General features: G+C 36.1%; 2 protein-coding genes across 3 annotated transcripts in view; one reads left to right on the top strand and one right to left on the bottom strand.

Moving 5' to 3' along the window:
- The window catches only part of LOC113231578, a 216983-nt gene that overhangs the window by 57991 nt on the left and 139835 nt on the right, over positions 1 to 19157 (top strand). The gene's annotated exons all lie outside the window — the stretch shown is intronic.
- The window catches only part of LOC113231588, a 21334-nt gene continuing 2442 nt past the window's right edge, over positions 266 to 19157 (bottom strand). The window contains exons 6-20 of the mRNA XM_026465959.1: positions 18350 to 18418; positions 18238 to 18270; positions 16828 to 16881; positions 16705 to 16740; positions 15594 to 15698; positions 14826 to 14948; positions 14296 to 14304; positions 13849 to 13944; positions 12904 to 12918; positions 10303 to 10407; positions 8209 to 8271; positions 7762 to 7800; positions 6396 to 6506; positions 3689 to 3744; positions 266 to 862 (exon numbers count right to left, since the gene is read on the bottom strand). Coding sequence (XP_026321744.1) covers positions 731 to 862; positions 3689 to 3744; positions 6396 to 6506; positions 7762 to 7800; positions 8209 to 8271; positions 10303 to 10407; positions 12904 to 12918; positions 13849 to 13944; positions 14296 to 14304; positions 14826 to 14948; positions 15594 to 15698; positions 16705 to 16740; positions 16828 to 16881; positions 18238 to 18270; positions 18350 to 18418 — 1046 coding nt within the window. The 3' untranslated portion in view covers positions 266 to 730. The remainder of the gene's footprint in view (positions 863 to 3688; positions 3745 to 6395; positions 6507 to 7761; positions 7801 to 8208; positions 8272 to 10302; positions 10408 to 12903; positions 12919 to 13848; positions 13945 to 14295; positions 14305 to 14825; positions 14949 to 15593; positions 15699 to 16704; positions 16741 to 16827; positions 16882 to 18237; positions 18271 to 18349; positions 18419 to 19157) is intronic.

Here is a 19157-nt window from a genome sequence, read left to right as displayed (position 1 = left end):
GACTCGTGTAACCCATTTACCTTTATTTATAAGTAATAGTCGGCGTATAAGCTACTTCCATTATAAATAATACAGCAATAATGTGCAAAACGCCAACTACCTGATTTGAAACTTGGGAATTCAACGCAGAGAAGTTCATTTTCTAAATTGGTCCTATTTGGATTCGAACCCTGGGCCTCGTCACCCAGCGTTCACAGTGCAAGCCGTTGGGCCACCGAGGTCATCAAATAATAAATACGTAAATTTTACATAAATCTTTATTTCGGTTAATAATATTTTATTATAGGAAAAGAGGGTAAATGTGTGTGTAAAGTAAAGTGCTTAAACCAATGTCACAGCTTTAGCATAGTAAGCTAAAACAAGTATGGTAACTTTATACTCAGTAACAGCGCGGCACACATTGACATAATAATGAAAGGCGCATGGACAACCAGTGGTAAGCAACGCGAGTGTATCTCGAGATTATGCGAATGCGCGCGTCCGTACACGGCACGCGACCGGCGCGCACACATACAAACCACGTTGTTACGTTTGTATGAAGTTACCTATCTTCTCGATTATACTATGATTTTAGTTATAAATTTGTTGCCTTTAAATTGTTTTTATACCAAGGGGGCTTGGGTTTTCATGATTACTGCATATTGGAAAGTGTACGGTCTGTTGTAGAACCTTTTATTTTTATAATTGCAGAACCTCCAGGAGGAGTCGTCTTCTCTCGTGAGAGGTTTAATCAACTACTATTTTTTTGTACATGGATACGTATTTGCGCTCCCTTTGTTGTAGCATTGGCAAAATTTATTACTATTCTTGATGTACTTGTAGTATTCTGATCTAATGGAGGCGTGGATGCAATGGTTGATGGCTGAAAAAATTATTATATATTAATTATCAAAAGAACTAAGAAGAAATAAGAGATGTAAACCTGAAAATTTTGTGAAATTACATCTATTTGCTAAGTTTTATTGTAATTGCTTAACGGAAAGTAGGTGAAATCCAACAAACCGGAATTATTTTTTTATGTGCCACCCTTAGAGGTTGAATATTTTCTTCAAATTTCAATGTGTCCACTACTGAGGTACCCGTTTCTAACAAAAGAATTATGGAAATCGGTTCACAAATATCGGAATAATCGCGTAACATGCACAAAAAAGAAATACATAAAAAAAAAGAAATGCAGTCGAATTGGGAAACTCCTCCTCGGAAAGTTTCACGGTCATTTACACAACTATTAATATGGTAAGGGGTAACTCGTTGAATTATATTGATTAATTGATATCAATCTATCATCATAGTCGTCAACCGATTACGCGTGCCACTGCTTTGCACGAGTATCCCCTTTTTTCGGGGGGGAAATCTTTATGGATACCCCTGAGTCTCCCTGGGCTCAGGGGTATCCATAAAGATTATGTGGGGACTCTCCCTGAGACTGGAGGGCCTACCCCACTAAAACCCCCTCGGGTTTCCCTCTCGCCGGTTGAGTCGGCGCCGTGTGATCAGTGAACATTCACCACGACGCCGCCCGGCCGCCCTAGCTTATGCCAGGGCTCCCGCGCCAACGGAGGGGCGAGTCGGTTGTCCTCCGACCCGCCCCCCAGACGAGTGAGACCGTGCAATGCAGGCTCCGGAGTCCCTGTCCAGAGCCCGCTGGTCTCACTAGGGGATCAGGCGAGCAGCGAACTGCCTTCGCCTTCTCCCCGTACGTCTGCGCCGGAGCGGGTGCGCGTCCGGCGCGTCCTCGCGCACCCGCTCCGCGGGTACGAGTATCCCCTAAGAAGAGGGTTTAGTCTATATACCTTTGTGTTCAGACATTTTTAAGGCTTGTGAACTTTTTTCTACGTGCAGGTTACGTCGTGATGTTCTCCTTTACGGTTAGCGAGAGGTATTACTCATCATCGTCAATCCATTTATACATCCGCCACCCTGGCACAATGCGGGTTGGGGACTATACACGTTTTCCGACAGTTGTGAACCTTCTTCAACGTACAGGTTTTATTACGACGCTTTTCTTCACCGAAAAGCTCAAGCAATTAAATTTCACACCGAGAAACTCAGAGGTATGAGTCAAGATTCGAAACTCAGCTTTGTATATAGGTTACCATTAGGCTACCACGGCAGATTTTTACAGGTATTACGGAACTTTTATTTCTTTACACTCTATTTCACACAAAGCTGTATAAACAGCGGACTATCTACTATTAGATATTCTCTACCAGTCAACTGGAGAGCTGGGTTCAAAACAGACGGTGCAATCGTAACAAGGTAAGATTAAAAACAGATACGACATTCATAAATGTGCTCAGACAGTAAGGTCGTAGGTTGGTCAGGACCACAACAAGGTTGACTTTGAAGAAGTTCAATTCTATGCCTGGTGTTATAAGAACTGCCCGAATTGTCAAGCTTGGATTTTGTGACTGTACATGCCGAGGCATTCAAATCATTGACCTCTCAAACATCCGTTCTCCGACTAGGCTACGACTGCAATCGTAATTTAGCTGCTTTAGCAGCTGACATCCTTTTAAGGATATGTTCAGTAAATAAAACAAAACAACTTTTATAACGGAGACCCTTTCTAACTCGTAAAAAAAAAACAAGTTTCATTCATTATAGTACTGCCACGCTATGATGGCCGTTTTGACGTTTTCCCCTCATCAAGTTAAGTATTAATTCATAACTACGTTGAAGGAGCTAATTGATGTACATTGTTGTCAATAATGAGGTGCAGTAAAATTTATGGATGTATAATTTTACGACACAACACGGCATTTGTTTTTTCGAAATTTAAAAAAAATGTAATACGATCGTCACTTATAGGATCGCTCGTCAGCACAACTTCTACCTCCGGCAAACTCGCGTCAAAGTTCAATGCAAAACAAAGCAGTTTGGAATTTACGATATATAAAGTTAACATTTTTATTTTCTTTTTATTAAAACTTTTTAATCAGCTACCCCTTGCAGTACTGCCCTGCTGAGGCAAAAGGCGTTATCTCTGAGATACGCCTTTTTAATTTTTTTTATACCATTCAATAGCTATAATAATTTCGCATCTAATAGTATAATAGAAATAGCGCTATCTGAATTTAAAATACCGCTAAGAAAAATTTTTATATCTCAATTTTTGAAACCTTTGTTTATAATCAAAATAGCGGTATCGCTCAAAATAGATATACTGGTACAATTTATGGATAATTTAGGTAAGTCAATAAATCTATTAGTCAAAAATACGTATAAATAAGTTTTAACATCTTCAAAAAGATTTATTTTTGAAGGTGCGAAAATACAATTTACAAAAAGTCGGTTTTCTCAAAACTTACTCCGATTGAGATAGCGCTTTTCGGCTTATCAAGGCAGATACTAGTTATAAATATAAAACCTTATAGATGCGACTCGCATTTGATTACATTTTTTTCGATAATGAATTGAGATTTGACCTCACTATTGTAATCCGTCAAAATTATTATTATTGTGTCTGTAATCTGCCGGTACTGTAGAACCATAGACATAGGAAAAAATGTAGAACAGCTCATTTGATTTCGATAGTCGAAAGTTTGGTCATACACATTGATCTTACCCTTAACAGGATGTCGGCGAATAAATTAGTAAATTATTACATCTTTAAAATAAATGCGAATTTGAATTGCAAATGTAATAAATGAAGAACGTTTTCTATTCAAGAAGTAAAACATCTCACCGTGGTTACGTCGATATTGTTGGACATAGGTTTCGTGTACAATTTATCATAATTAGCTGAAACAAAGCGTAAATAAAGCAAAATTAGAAATAATATTATTAATGTTCCAGACAACCACAGCAAGGTCTCAAACCAGGCAACTGCCTGTACTATGAGTACCAGAGCAATGGAATTAACTCCTGGGCAGTACCTAGGCACTCCTGGGCAGCACCTATACCAGAACCATTTTAGAAAAGTTTGTCTTCCAAATTGATCTTACCGAAATCTCGTCATCAAGCGCCCAAAATGTTAACCAATATGCCAGGTCGTCAAAATAAATACTCCCTAATAGTAACGGTGACTGTTTTACTAAGTGCATAATCGGTTAATAATCAATTACTTATACTTAGTAGCGAAATATTATTTAGGCCGATTAATGGTTTTTTTTTTTATGACATCTAGTGGCGGAACGAACTTGTCGTGCGCCTGGTTGTAAGCGACAGGCCTACACAGCAATTGCAGCGCCATTCAGAACTTTAAATGTCAAAGCAGTGAGACGGTGCTACTGCGTCCGTCACCCTGTCGTACCAACAAAATATAATAAGACGAGTATTAATTAATTTTCATTTTTAATTTAAGTATTTTAACGAGTACTTGCTTCTTATGATCCCATTGAAATGAAATGTCTAACCCTGATCTAATCTGATTCCACAATATAATAAGACAAGTATGGTAACTCCATACGAACGTAGCAGCACGTGAAACGCGAGTGCATCGAGAGATTACGCGAATGTGTGAGTTCGTACACGGCGCCGGGCGCACACACATGCACACTGTGCTACTACGTTTGTATGAAGTTACCATACTTGTCTTATTATATTGTGGAACCAGATTAGATCAGGCTTAGATATTTCATCGCAATGGGATCATAAGAAGTAAATACTCGTTAAAAAAATTACTTAAAATAGAAATGAAAATTAATAAACTTCTGTAATACATTCTTATGTGTGCAGATGTATAAAATATGTACAGTCGGTGCCCTCACTTAGGTATCCACTATTTGTATACAACTTAGTACAAATAGTGGATACATAAGTGAGGGCACCGACTGTACTTAGAAATTTCTGAATTTTTCACAATATTGTAAATATTTGTATTAATTGTAATTTCCTGTGTTAGTTGTTTATTTATTAAATTTGGGGTGCTTATTTTTGGAAAATGAAATTCCATGTAAATAATCAAATGCTCATTAAAAACTTCCACAATGAACAATAAACTTAAACAATAACACAAACAAATGCACCTACGAGAACAACAATCACTATATCAGTCACTCGGTAAAAAATAATAATTCATTCATTCATTCTTTCTGTAAATATGTGTTTATGTTTTCACTTATGTCCACTTGCACTAATCTTGAATCGGTCTTAAACCAATGTTTACAATGCAAAAAACACTCTTAATACCTACATTGTGTCAAGGGTGTCTTATCCATATGGGGATTTGTTTTCAGACTTGCGACATTAATCTTCCATCTTAAAAACTTAAAAGCATCAATACTAGGCTGTGTGTAGTGTGGCATGTGCTTCACCGAGCCACTGACTCATTTGTTCCGTTAGACTCCAAAGAATAGGCCCAAAGAATATTACGTAAAATACACAAAACATTTTATAAAGTATAAACAAAAATCATGTTACGGTATGACGTACGTTGTGGTTCAGCGGTGATGAAAAACAGAAATGCACTAAATTATATGTACATCATTACAAGTAGCTATATTCCGTCCACACATTTTTTAACTTTTCACAGCTCGAATTCTAATCAATTAGTGATGTCCTAACGCGTTTCCGATTCGATTTTTTATAACAATCGATTTTATTTATGAAGAAGTTTTAATCGTGAATGTGCACGGGTTCAAAAAAGAAGATATTATCTGACTGGGATGGCATCGTGATGTTGTGTTTGACAATTTCCACTTCCTTCCACTGGTTGGACACTGATTTCCAAGATACAGGCATGTGCCTAGTTTGGATGATCAGAGTTTGAACAAATCACTTTGTACAACTAGTATTTAATTACCATTTATCTCAATTTTGTGATACAATCTTTTTTGGGAATAAATTATTATTATTATTATAATATTATAATTTGTGTACTCAAGAATTAATAATTAATGTTAATGAGGTTTCAAGTGATGATTCCCGCTAATATGGAGACGAATCCGACGAATCATTATAATAAACAATAAAAATTTATTATAATTATTTATAATCTATTTACTTTCATTATTAATATTAATTTATTAGACAGGTACCAAAATTTATCAACTTGAACATCTTCGTTACATAATCTGTACTCTTGATAAATATCGGAGCTAAAGAGCACGTCGCTTCACAAAATTTAAAAAATGTAAGAGTCCAGGAAATATTGCATTTTTGTCTATGGTTGTATGTCAATAATTACGGAACTTCGGAGGCATCAAAAGTTAAATAATTGGTTGGACGAAGTATAGGCATCCTTTAGAGATTGTACGGCTTTGTCTGTGTAGAATCCGTTGCCATTATTCTGCCTCATATCGAATGGTAGGAAAGTCAGCGCAATCACACACATGGGACATATAACATCCTATGATACATGGCAGTTAACATTTCCTAAGTATCGTAAATGTATTGGCTATAAGCTGTACGACTATTTGACGGTTACAATTCAGTATAAAAACATCACTCACTCTTTGTACTGCTAATCTTCGCCATAACTCTGCTAAAGTAGTCATTTAAACTTTCGGATTCTGAAAATGGCTTCGTATCTCCATCTTCAATTAAAGAATAGCGATGAAAAACTGAAAATAATATTGGAATTGTAAGAAATCGTAAGAAGATAAAGAAGTTATGTTAACAACATTTTTATCTCCGACTTTTGAGTAGCACGTTTTTTTTCCTTATCTCAGAAGTGCTATGAAATTGCCAGTCTAACTTTTTGAGAACTCAGTTTTTTAAAGAATCACTTTATTTTATTTATGACTAAGGCGATAACAACAGCCTATAGAAACAGACATAGATATTATACCAAGCACAGCTCACTTTTCAATTCCCATTTTTTAAGAAGTTAATAAGTTTTTAATAATAATAATACAACATTGACAATACACAGCCCTCCTTGTCATAACTAACGCATATGCATTTTCGTAAATTTCGAGATATTGGCATCTATTTTTTGTTTTCTTTTTCGCTTAAGGCGATGTATTTCAACACGAGTCTAGATTTTAGGATGTTAGATGTGAGGGTCACCCATAGCGTCCCGCAATCCGCGCTGTGTAAATTAATAATCAATGAAATAAGAACATGCGGCGAAAATTTGACATAATTCTGAGTCAACAAGTGCCTGATGGCAAATGTCAATATGGATTCTTAATAAATGTATATTAAAGTGTAATAATATGGTGAATGTCAAAATTCATTTATAAATATAATAATTTAATTATTTATTAAGTACTTTGAGTGTACTCTGTTACTGAGTAAAGGGACTTTTCCAATAAAAGGTTTTTCAGTCTGCACTTGAACGTTTCCTCACAACATTAATTTTTTAGTTCGGCAGGTAAGTGATCGTTGTAGGTCGGTCCTATAATCCGCGGGTTTTTCTCGTGTAGTGCAATGCGATGTGGTACTGATCGGAGTTGTCACGCGAGACGGAGTCACCCACCCATCACGTGCACGGGCCCAAACTGTGCTAAGTGTTTCCTCGTGAACATAATGCCCTCAAAACATATTGCCAGTAGTGGATCATTATTCGGTGTACAGCAAACAGCGTCTTGCAGGATTGCCTCTAGGTTATGCGGACCATTTTTCGTAACGCACGCTTTTGTATACGCATTACCCTGTCAGCGTCTGACGAATTACCCCACAGAATAACACCATAAGTCATAATTGAGTGGAAGTGTGCAAAGTACGCCTGACTTATTAATAAATCAATTTCGCTCAAAATGTCGATTACATTAGTTACGATAAGGAAAAGTTGACAGTGTGCGGAGTTTGTCGAACCTTTTTAAGAACATGACATATACATATTATAATATACTACATATAGTGGCTACTTACGTATTTTTGCTACTTCTTCATCTACGATACAAACGCCAACTACAAAGTTCAAAAGGAGATTAGCGATTTTTAACTTTATTGTATTTCACGATGTTTTACTATCATCATATTCAATTATTTTTTGGGAAATTATTCCACAAGTTTGTTATAAATTTATAATTAATAATACAAAGATCGAACACTAAGAAAAATTCCAGCCTTCAAGCAAGCTATCCGTGCCAGACGCACTCCCAACTGAACAAACCAGCAGACCTAACGAAATGTTTTGCTCTCCCAACTGAACAAATTAGAACTGAACTTTGCTTTTGGCTTTTAACGACCTTTTTGCCGTAGCGCCATCTGTGAGAAATCTATTTCTTCACTCAGCCAGGTACCTTTACAGCTATCTGCAGCCGATTTAATTAGCTTGTACTCGGTGCATGAAACAACTTGCTTAATAGTACTTACTAGCTTTTCGAAATTCTTTAAAACCCGCCGTGTGCTCATTCTCATCGTGTTTGATGGGGATATCTATACAATTGGAAAATTGGTTTAAATATTTTTTTTTGTAAACCCGAGGTAGATGGCCATAGCTTTTTCTAAAAGCAGTCAAAATAAAATTTTAGATATCAAAATCAATCTCTATGTCTTATTAAACTTTGAACAATTAACTATTAGGTAATTATTTAACAGAAAAAAAGAACAAATTGTCTTGAGACCAACCTAAAAATTAGTTAATGAAACTATTTTTCCGGATTTAAATCGCGTATATTTGTTTTTTCAAACAAACCGACGTTTCGGGCCCTTTACAGGTCCCATGGTCACGGTTGACTAAAACAGAAACTAAATAAGATATAAAAAGGTTTACAGGGGGTTGTAGTTCTCGTTACTCTGATTCTATTAGTTTAGTTACTTCAAAAAGTGAGCGTCAGTTTACAAAAAAATGAAGAAATAATTAACATTACACATAACAATTAACAGTCAACCGTGACCATGGGACCTGTAAAGGGCCCGAAACGTCGGTTTGTTTGAAAAAACAAATATACGCGATTTAAATCCGGAAAAATAGTTTCATTTCCTATGTGTAACAATGGCGAAAACCTAAGAACTAAAAATTAGTTTTCAAAAAAATTACGATTGGCCATCTCTTCCGAGGTGTCCGGGTGTGATGACCATAGGACTATGGGTAAGATGGCCAGTAATTATTTCTAGACTTAGATAGGTCTTTTACTTGGTGTTTTGTTTATTAAATCTTCTTTTTTCTTCATGTCGTCAAATTCTCAGTTTTCTTGAACCCAAAAGTGGCACACGACGCTTTGGAGACAGTCTTCGATGAGGCGGGTTTCATAGCAGCAGCAGCTTTAATAGCTATGAGTTCTTAGGTATTCGCGATTGTTACACTTATGAAATGAAACTATTTTTCCGGATTTAAATCGCGTATATTTGTTTTTCAAACAAACCAAAGTTTCGGGCCCTTTACAAGTATTGGGACATTTCCTAAGCATTAATAGCTGCTTTTAATGAGTCTTCAGTGCAATTGCCTCTCTTTGCGGCTACCTTTCTTTTGCATTTAGTATACATCTAAAACTGGTTCGAAAATAAATAAATTATTTTATTAATATTTTAAACCTTTGTGTGATCGGTATAAGTTGGTCACATGGCCATCTTACACCGATTATGATTGGCCATCTGTCCTAATAATCCGGGAGAGGTGGACACACATAAAATTTAAACAAGAAAAAACATGACACGTACAATTTTGAGCTTATAACAAAGCATTGGATGTGGACTAAGCGATAAATACAAAAATAAAAATCCATATTTTGAAAAAATAACTTCATTGTAGTGTAAAACAGTGTGCACCCTATGAAAAATTTTAGCATTAGTCAAAACAAGTAACATGGTTTCTACTTACTTTTTCTTTTTGTTTGCTCAACATATTCGCCGTACACTTACTCTTAGACACGATACGATGCAAACTGAGCAATAACTATCGCCATCTCGTTAGCGGATCATTGAAATATTGCGATTGGCCATCTGCCCCCTATGGCCATCTAACTCGGTTTTACCCTATATTTTGTAATAGACACAATATATCGTCGGTGCTTTAAAACTGAATTTTAAAACAGGATGTAAATATTTCAATCAGTCGTTTAAACCTAAAACATGCTCACACGATAAATCTACAAACCACCGACAATATTTGTACTTAAATTTAATATTATTCTAGCTTCAAAGTCATGAAACTAGTTGTCACTTAATATATAAATTCAACTCTATGCTTCTTGCGACAAGAACTGTCCAAAGTATCACATTTGACATTCTATTAACCGTATAATCCTCTCACAACAAACCTACGTTTCGGGCCCTTTACAGGTCCCAGTCAACCATGTGACCATTCCTATGGTAAAGGGCCCGAAACGTCGGTTTGTTTGAAAAAACAAATATACGCGATTTAAATCCGGAAAAATAGTTTCATTTCCTAAATAAATATTTCTTTAATACTCTGAAAGATGGCGAGAGTTCAAATATTGCGTCTTTAAAACAAAAAGGGAGACTTGCCCATATTATTTACTGTCTTATTCGTCAAATCGCATACCATCTTGGGCCCGCATTTTATTGTGTTTGCAGTATTAGAGCAATCGTATTCCCAGCGGCAAAGGTTACCTACAAATAAAATAAACACGATATTGCGTACAGCATTGCTGACATGACTTTGCAGCCCTCAGCGCGTGCGCGAGATTCGATTCTTTACCATGTGTAAATATTGATTGACACGTGGTAAAGAATCTAATCTCGAACACGTGTACACTGGTATAGGAGAAGATCGTGCTGCGAACAGGTGTAAGTACTGCCCTCCTTATCTTGTTAACATAATCAAAATCTTTACCTAAATTGAGTTGTTAATTAGCAATTTCTTCGAAGCAATCTTAATAATCGAAATTACCTCAAATGACTTTGATTGATTCCACATAACAGTGAAAGTGTTGAATCGATCACTTTGGAAAAAATATATAGTAAAATTGAGGATATACACTAATTAGTAGTGTTGCAACGAATACTATTTCGCCTTCAAGTCGGATACCGAATATTCGGCCCGGAGCGAGGTCGAATAGCCGAATATTCGGCCAAACTATTCGGCCTAATCATTGACTTACAATTATATGGACGTCGGGTCCGCGCTAAAAAGTGTCCGCACTTGTAAGGCGCTAAAATCGTATACAGAGCGCGACACTCCGCTTTAGTCTTCATTTGTTCTACGGACAGCGCGATACTGCGATGACATAACAATTTAAATTTCGAATAGGTTGACTTGGGACATTTTTTTCGTGGTTTTTGTATTAGACCCGTCGTCCATTTATTTGTAAGTCAATGGGCCTAATTAATAATCTTACGAAAATTGGCGCGCAAACCGCATTATATCAAATATAGCTCATATATACACACGTATATGTGAGTTAAATTAAATTAAACCAGTAATGATGCATGATTTTGTAAATAGAAACAAAAAAGGAAATTTTATTATCAATTTTATAATTCAAATTTATGACGTCTTAACGAAGAAAGTAATTGCTTATTTCACTTCAGTTTGATTAACTTTCAAAAACTTATATTTATTTTCATTTGATAATAATGAGTACTAAGTTAATTTTGTTAGCGTTTATTTAATCATGATTTCATGACAAAATTACATAATAAGTAGGTAGTGTTCATTTGATTTGTTACCTTTTTTATCTCATAGAAGTTACTATTTGTGATAATTTACTGTATTTTCTTATCTATTCCTCCTGTTTTTAGGTATTTGGTCGAATAGTGATTTGATATTCGGTATTCGGCCGAATAGCAAATAATAGGCCGAATAAGCCGAATACCGAATAGTAACCGAATATTCGTTGCGACTCCACTAATTAGAATACGGTGTGAAAACACGCTTCCCAAAAATTTTCACGATAAAAAAAACACATACAAACTTACCTCGAAATTTTACTAAAATACCACTATATGCAATAGATATTTTACAAACCAAGTAGAATACGTATACGAGTAGTATACGATATACCTACATTCTTCAAATGGCTTTAATTTCGTTTGTATAAATTAATAAATTAACTACTAAATATAAATAAATTAACTGCCTCCGTGGCCGAACGGTTACCATGCCGGACTGCCACGCAGAGGTGCCAGGTTCGACTCCCGGGCCGGGAGAAATGTTTGTATGGCTTACATTTATTTCTCTCGTGAGTTTGGGTGTAATTTGTGGTTGTTTGTGTGGCCATGGCACCCGCGACACAGGGTTTCCCTAGTGCGGGGGTAATGTTGAGTGTTTAAAAAAAAATTCTGAAATAAACCCAGTGTCACTGCCGCACGATCCAAGCAAAATGAACCGTATTAGTACCGGAAAAATTTTAATTCAAGCTGAGGTAGTATCTATTAAAATAGAAGTTTAGGAGTTGCAATATTGTCAATTCTGCATTGACTTACAATTATATTGACGTCGGGTCCGCGCTAAAAAGTGTCCGCACTTATAGGGCGTTAAAATCGTATACAGAGCGTCATTCACGCTCTAGTCTTCGTTTGTTCGACTGACAGCGAAGCAAGCAAAATTAGACAGTACTGCGATGACATTATAATTTAAATTCAACGTTTTAGTTTTTTCATATTCCTTGACATGTCACTACGTTTAAATAGGTTGACTTGGGACATTTTTTTCGTGATTTTTGTATTAGACCCGTCGTCCATTTATTTGTAAGTCAATGCAATTCTGCCTTATTTTAGCAAAATTGAGTTATATATAACATATATTAGACAACATCACATACGTAGCTCTGATTCCAAAGTAAGTAACTAAAGCACTTGTGTTACGGAAATCGAGAACAACGACGGTACCACAAACACCCAGACCCGAGACAATACAAAAAAGTTAGTCTTTCTACATTGACCCGGCCGGGAATCGAACCCGGGACCTCAGAGATAGCGACACCACGAAATACCGTGTGCAAGCCGCTCGACGCGGTGGTTGTCAAAGGATCATCTCGTTTTTAGCCCGATATATCCTTACAGATACAAATAATGACATTAATTATGATCTATAGACACGGGATGCTAATGTGTCCACGTGTATTGTAACAAACCTGAGACATTATATTTAATATAAATACATACCTATTTCATTTGGACCTAGGTGATATTAAAAAAAAATGCTTTGTTATATCGAGTTCTTAGGTTTTCGCGATTGTTGCACACAGGAAATAAAACTGTTTTTGATTTTTTATTTGACAGTCAACCGTGACCATGGGACCTGTAAAGGGCCCGAAACGTTAGTTTATTTGAAAAAACAATATACGCGATTTAAATCCGGAAAAATAGTTTCATTTCCTAAATGCTTTGTTAGTTTGAGATACTACCAACAGCAAAGAAATTTACATAAAACGGTACTGGGTATACAAATTATCTCATAGAAATCAACTAGTCAGTCAATCACTTTTTACAAGCCTGCAGTATACCGACAAGCCCTTAAACCCTACTTGGGTTAATTAATTTAATTTGCAACTTAACGTGAGCTTTTCGGTGAAGAAAAACATCATAATAAAACCTATAACGTCGAAGAAGGTTCACAACGGTAGCAGTAGAGTTCATTGTGAAAGAGTTCACGAAGTTTTGCCAACGTACCTATTTTTGCCGCCACGTAGTAGTGTCAGCATTACTGTGTTCCGGTTTTGAAGGGTAAGGCAAGGGTGCTGGTGAAGTTACAGACACATGAAACTTATCAACTTACATCTCAGGGTGGTGGACGCAGTGGCAGTGCCCCTCGAAATGCGATTTGGCACTCTGAGTGGCACTGCAGCTATTAGGGACAGGCGAGTGGCTTACCATCAGGCGCACGACTTGTTCACCTCGTCACTTGATATTTTAAAAAAAACAATCCTCGGAAAACGTGTAAAGTCCCCAACCCGCATTAGACCAGCGTGACGGTCTATGACTTAAACCCTCGCCTGAGAGGAGACCCATGTCCAGCAGGGGGATGTATAAAATATATTGATGATGATTATGATAATATAATATTATTAAAAGTACTATTCAATACACCAATCGGTTAACAAATCTTACTTTCAGTCAGTGCTGTAGTTGGTTCATGTTCATGAAGTCCAGGTTTCGTAGGTGCAGGTTTTGGTATAGACACGGCCTCCATTACTTTCATATGTCCTTAAAGATACCAAATAATAATAAGATCTTTGGTTCATTCTTATATATATATACATATATATATATTTAAAATCTATAATAGAATAGATCTATGAAATAAATATATATATAACAGTGGCATGACCAAGGTTGCACAAGGTTGCACATGACCAAGTAATTGTCATGGTTGTTAACTTATTAAAAATGAAAACTCCTTAACCTTTTTTTCCTAATCTACTCATATTATGACTATTTACTACTACCTCTACCTCTTTATTACAAGTCACGTTAAAAAAATACGGGACATTAATATGTCCACGTGATGTTGTTATAGTAAGAAACCTGAGATATTACATTGAAGATAATACATACCAGTTTCACCTAGATGTAGGTGACAATAAAAATTGCTTTGTTACTTTGGGACATTACTAAGACCAAACAATCTGTATATATTATCTGTATATTCTGGATATTTAAGTTATTAGGTTTATTAAATTACAACTTTTTTTATTAAAAAAACTGAATACAACTATTTGCCAAGTTTTATTGAAATAAGTTACCGGGATATTGGTATTGAAATGTAATTTGAAGAAAATATTCCACAACTAGGGAATATTCCACTCAGTGGCAAACTAGTGGATGAATCCGGTTCCGCGGACTTTCTGTTAACCAATTTCAATAAATATTGGCTGTAAAATAAAACTTAGATCTAATGCCAATAAAAAAGCCGATGAGCAAATTTTTGAGGTCAGATTTTTTAAAATAGAAATGTAAAAATTATTTTTACAAAAGTTCTTTTGTTTCAATAATAGAAATACTATGTTTATTGATGTCAAGTTAATTGAAAATAATGTTCTGCATTTGATAATATTGTAACTAGTCAATTAGTTGATCAGTCTTACTTTCAGTTTGTAGAGTGGATATTGATCCAGGTGACGTGGTTTCGTTCGTTTCAGATATAGATATAGACTTGCGCCCAACTTTCAATTTTCGTTTTTTAGCCAATTTTTGCGCAATTTTTAACGCTGAAAACATGACATTATTTACACAGGAAATTAAACAAATAGAGTTTGTTCGTTTTTTTTAACCAAACGAACGTATCGGACCCTGTCTAAGTGCCATGGTCACGGGTGGCTAAAAATCAAATAGACGTACTTAGATCCGATAAAAATAGTTTCATTTCAAATAAAACTAAGTAAGTAAGTAGTATTACATCATTTAGTAGCAGTAGACCTCCGTTAAGTAGTACCTTATCTATGTCTGCCGCCAAGCAGTAATGTCAGCATTACTGTGTTCCGGTTTTGAAGGATAAGGGTGCTCGTGAAATTACGGGTACATGGGACTTTTCAACTTATGTCTCAAGGTAACGGGCGCAGATGCAGTGCGCCTCAGGTCTTTGCGATTTAAAGCTCTAAGTGAGTGCAACTGTGATAGACAGGCGTGTAGTTTACTATCAGGCGCACGACTTATTCGTACCATCACCTGATATTATACAAAATAAATCGCGATGTACACACGCCAGCACACCAAGCTACACATTGACGTATCTTGTTCCGTTGCACTGGAGGCAATTTTCGAACAAAAATGTGTAGTCTGATGTGCCGTTATCCGTACAATAACATCGATACTATTCATTTATAATTTTTATAATAAATTGTTTAATTACTAACTTCTCTTTCGAGTATCGGTCGCCACTTTTCCTATGAGGACTATTTGACATTCCGATTGCGTTTCCTTCTTAGGATAATCAGACCATGCGTTGAGGTAGCTCGCAACTGGAAGTAAATAGGTAATAAGAAATTGACTGTTCTCAAATCCTGGTGTCAAACTAGGGGCCTCCCGATACTAGTATTATCAGAACAACGATATTCTCTCTCTAAAAATTATTTACAAAAGTTAATTTTCCAAATTGGTCCTACCGGGAATCGAACCAGGGACCTTCTCATCCAGCGCCTGTAGTGCATACTGTCGATTCATCACGACCTCGTCGTTAATAATGTGAGTTATTTGTTATCATGGTCACAATAGTTTTTGTTTGTAGAAAACTAACTGAGTTTGTAGAAAACTTTTGTTTCTTTTCTACAAAACAAAAATATTTTTAACGGCTCTTGATAATAATAATAATGTGGTAGATTTTAAAAGTGGTTCTGTGGTTTGAAAGAACCGTACCTAATATACGTTATAATGGGGACCACAATTTCAAAAAGACCGGAAATCGAACCCTGAACCCCTTAATCTAGCAGTTCTAACTGCTAAGCCACAGAGTTCGTCAAATATACTTGTGACAGTTAGAAGATCGGGTCGGAACCATAATAGAACAAAGCGTCAATACTATTGTTCCGCATTCACTCAAAGGGAGCATTGCTTTTGTTTTATTATTAACGTCTTTTTTGTTACAGCCTGTATAAGCAAGCTTGTCACAATGTGACCATTGTCAAGATTTTTTATCCCTTTTTTCTCTCGATCTCTCTCTTCCTCACCATGTTACGAAATTTCATTTTTAAGTTTTAGGTTTTCTCATTTTTACGCCTTAAGTTAAAAACCTTGTCATTGGCTGAAACACTAGCCGCGAAAAGCAAAGTACAAAAAAAAACTATAAATACATTACAAAATAACAATGACAGAGTTTCAAAATGGCCACCGTAAAAATAAAACGATATCCCGCGCAAAATGGCAGAATATTAACCTACTGAAGAAAAATTACTATCTAAGTTCTGGCAGTACGGTCTTAGCCTGTCCCGAAGGACGAAAAATTTATCTACTGTAACAAATGACACTTACACATGTCCTCATAGAATTTTCCCGACTTCTCAAAAACTGAAAAAAATTAAATAAAGACAAAATATGATCAGTGCAAATAAAGCTGAATAGTTACGACACATACTTATTCAAAGTAACACCTACCATGCCCGCTCAAGGCCAGAGCTTGAAGCAAATCAAGATAAAGTAAGTCGTCGGCTGAAATTTGAATAATAATTTTAAATTTACCTGACATTACATTAGACTTGTTAAAAAGATTACAACATTTTTATTTGCGTCCATAATAGGTACTACGGTCTCCGGTAACCGGTAAAAACTCAGGAAAATGCATAAGCGCAAATGAATTTGTAATAAAATCATAATTGCGTATTACCGCCAAAAGTTATATAACCCTTTAATTATGTTTATAATTTGAAACTAACTGTTTACAGGAACTGTGAAATATTGTTTTGTGATCCTTAAATACATTTTTCTATGTTTTGTGAAGTAGCGGCATTATATTGTCTCTGTTTTTCGTAATTTCATAACAAATACAGCAATGGCGGTGACAACAAAATTTATAAATTAGTTACTGAAAATACACTGTTTATTTTTATAGTTCATAAAGAATAAGTAAATTACAATGACATGACGTCACAATGACGTCATTATATGCTAATACAAAGATGTCGCTGATGTCATGTATAGTTTAAGACCGTGACCAAACACTAAAGATTGACAAACGTAATTTGAATTGGAATGTGTCAATAGACTTGCGGTTACGGTCTGCTACCGAAAGAACTAACACAAGAAAATCTAAAGACTGATAAATAATTTCTATAACATTCGAGGCTTCTGTATATTTAGAGTGCAGTAATTATAATCTGAATAGACAAAAAATACATACATATATAAATGTACCTTTTTAAAGCTCGTGCAATTTAGGGAATCACCACACTTCTGACCTCCTTGTCATGACTAATGCATGTGCAATTCAGTAACTTTCGAGGTGTTAGCGACTAAAGTATTTTTTCCTAAAAAAATATCAATTTCGCTGATTTAGCTTAAGAGTTTATACAACCTCAAAGGGATTCTGCGATTCTGATTCATTCTCATTGATTCCGCGTGAAAGTGTTGAATTAATCCATTTTACCATGTTACCATGCCGGACTGCCACGTAGAGTCGAACCTGGGAGGTTCGATATCCGGGCCGGGAGAAATATTTGTATGGCCCTATATTTATTCCCTCGTGAGTTTGGGCGTCATTTGTGGTTGTCACTTTGCGCGGCACTGCAACTGTTATGCACAGGCTTGACGCTTACCACAAGGTATGTTCGTCCCGAACTAAATAAGATATAAAAAAAATCGCTTGTAGGGGTTGTTTGCCTCCATTCGCAGATTTCAGATATGTTAATAACTAAATTTCGCTAAAAATTTCGATTACGTTAGTTATGATAAGGACGGCAGATTGACGCAAAATTGATCAGACGAAGTCCGAACAGACGAAACGAAACGCGCAACTCCGTTATCGCTATTTTTGCATGTACATGATTTAAAAGGAAATAGCGAATTCACCTTTTAATTTTACCATTCTGTTATATGTCATAACTGAAAAGAATAAACATATATTATTATATTTAGAAATACACAGAAAGAAATGCAGTTAAACGGTTGTTCTTGTACTTACAAAGTTGTGTAAATAACTTGTCTGACAGTATCTCGGGGCTTTTGCTAGAACTCACAATACCTTTGCCTTCTGAAACACGTATTCAAATTCACATTTACTCTGATAGTCCTTTTTAGTATGCTAACGGCATCGCTTTTTAAGCCGACACCCTTTGTCATCAGTTACTTTTAATTAAGAGTATCAGGAACATATACGTCCACCCGTTCTCAGAAGTAGAACCATAGTATTATAATAAAACAAGTAGAGCAACTCCCGCCTGTTAGGCGTGTCAATGCCTACACTTAGCTCAGAGCGTAGGGTTGTCACATTATTACTGTAGTTGCACCTACAGGTTTTAAACATAAATTTAAAAAAATGTTCTTCACTGTATTCTCGCACTATATTGAATACGGTACCATGTATTGACATTTTTATACCAGTATTGTGGATTGGCGGTGATATCCTAATGGTTTGACTTACCGCCTCGCAAGCAGAGGCCGTAAGTTCGAATCCGGTCTCGCACCTATGAGTTTTTCAGAATTTATGTGCGAAATTTACCAGGAGTTTCGGTGAAGGAAAACATGGTGATAAAACCTGGACGTCAAAGAAGGTTGACAACTCTCGGAAAACGTGTGAAGTCCCCAACACGCATTGGGCCAACAGGGCAGACTATGGCCTCAATCCTCGCCTGAGAGGAGACACGTGCCAGCAGTGGAACGTCTAAATGGGTTGATGATGATTGTGGATTGATATATCGATTATGGGGTTTGATTATGAAACAGAAATGAAATGCTGAAGAGTTCAGTTTGAATTTGAGGCACTCTTGTTC

The sequence above is a fragment of the Hyposmocoma kahamanoa genome, unplaced genomic scaffold, assembly GCF_003589595.1.
Source record: "Hyposmocoma kahamanoa isolate Upper Pololo Valley unplaced genomic scaffold, ASM358959v1 102, whole genome shotgun sequence".
NCBI classification, from domain to species: Eukaryota; Metazoa; Arthropoda; class Insecta; order Lepidoptera; family Cosmopterigidae; genus Hyposmocoma; species Hyposmocoma kahamanoa.
Note: the sequence above shows the minus strand (reverse complement) of the source record. Positions and strands in the feature narration are given on the sequence as shown.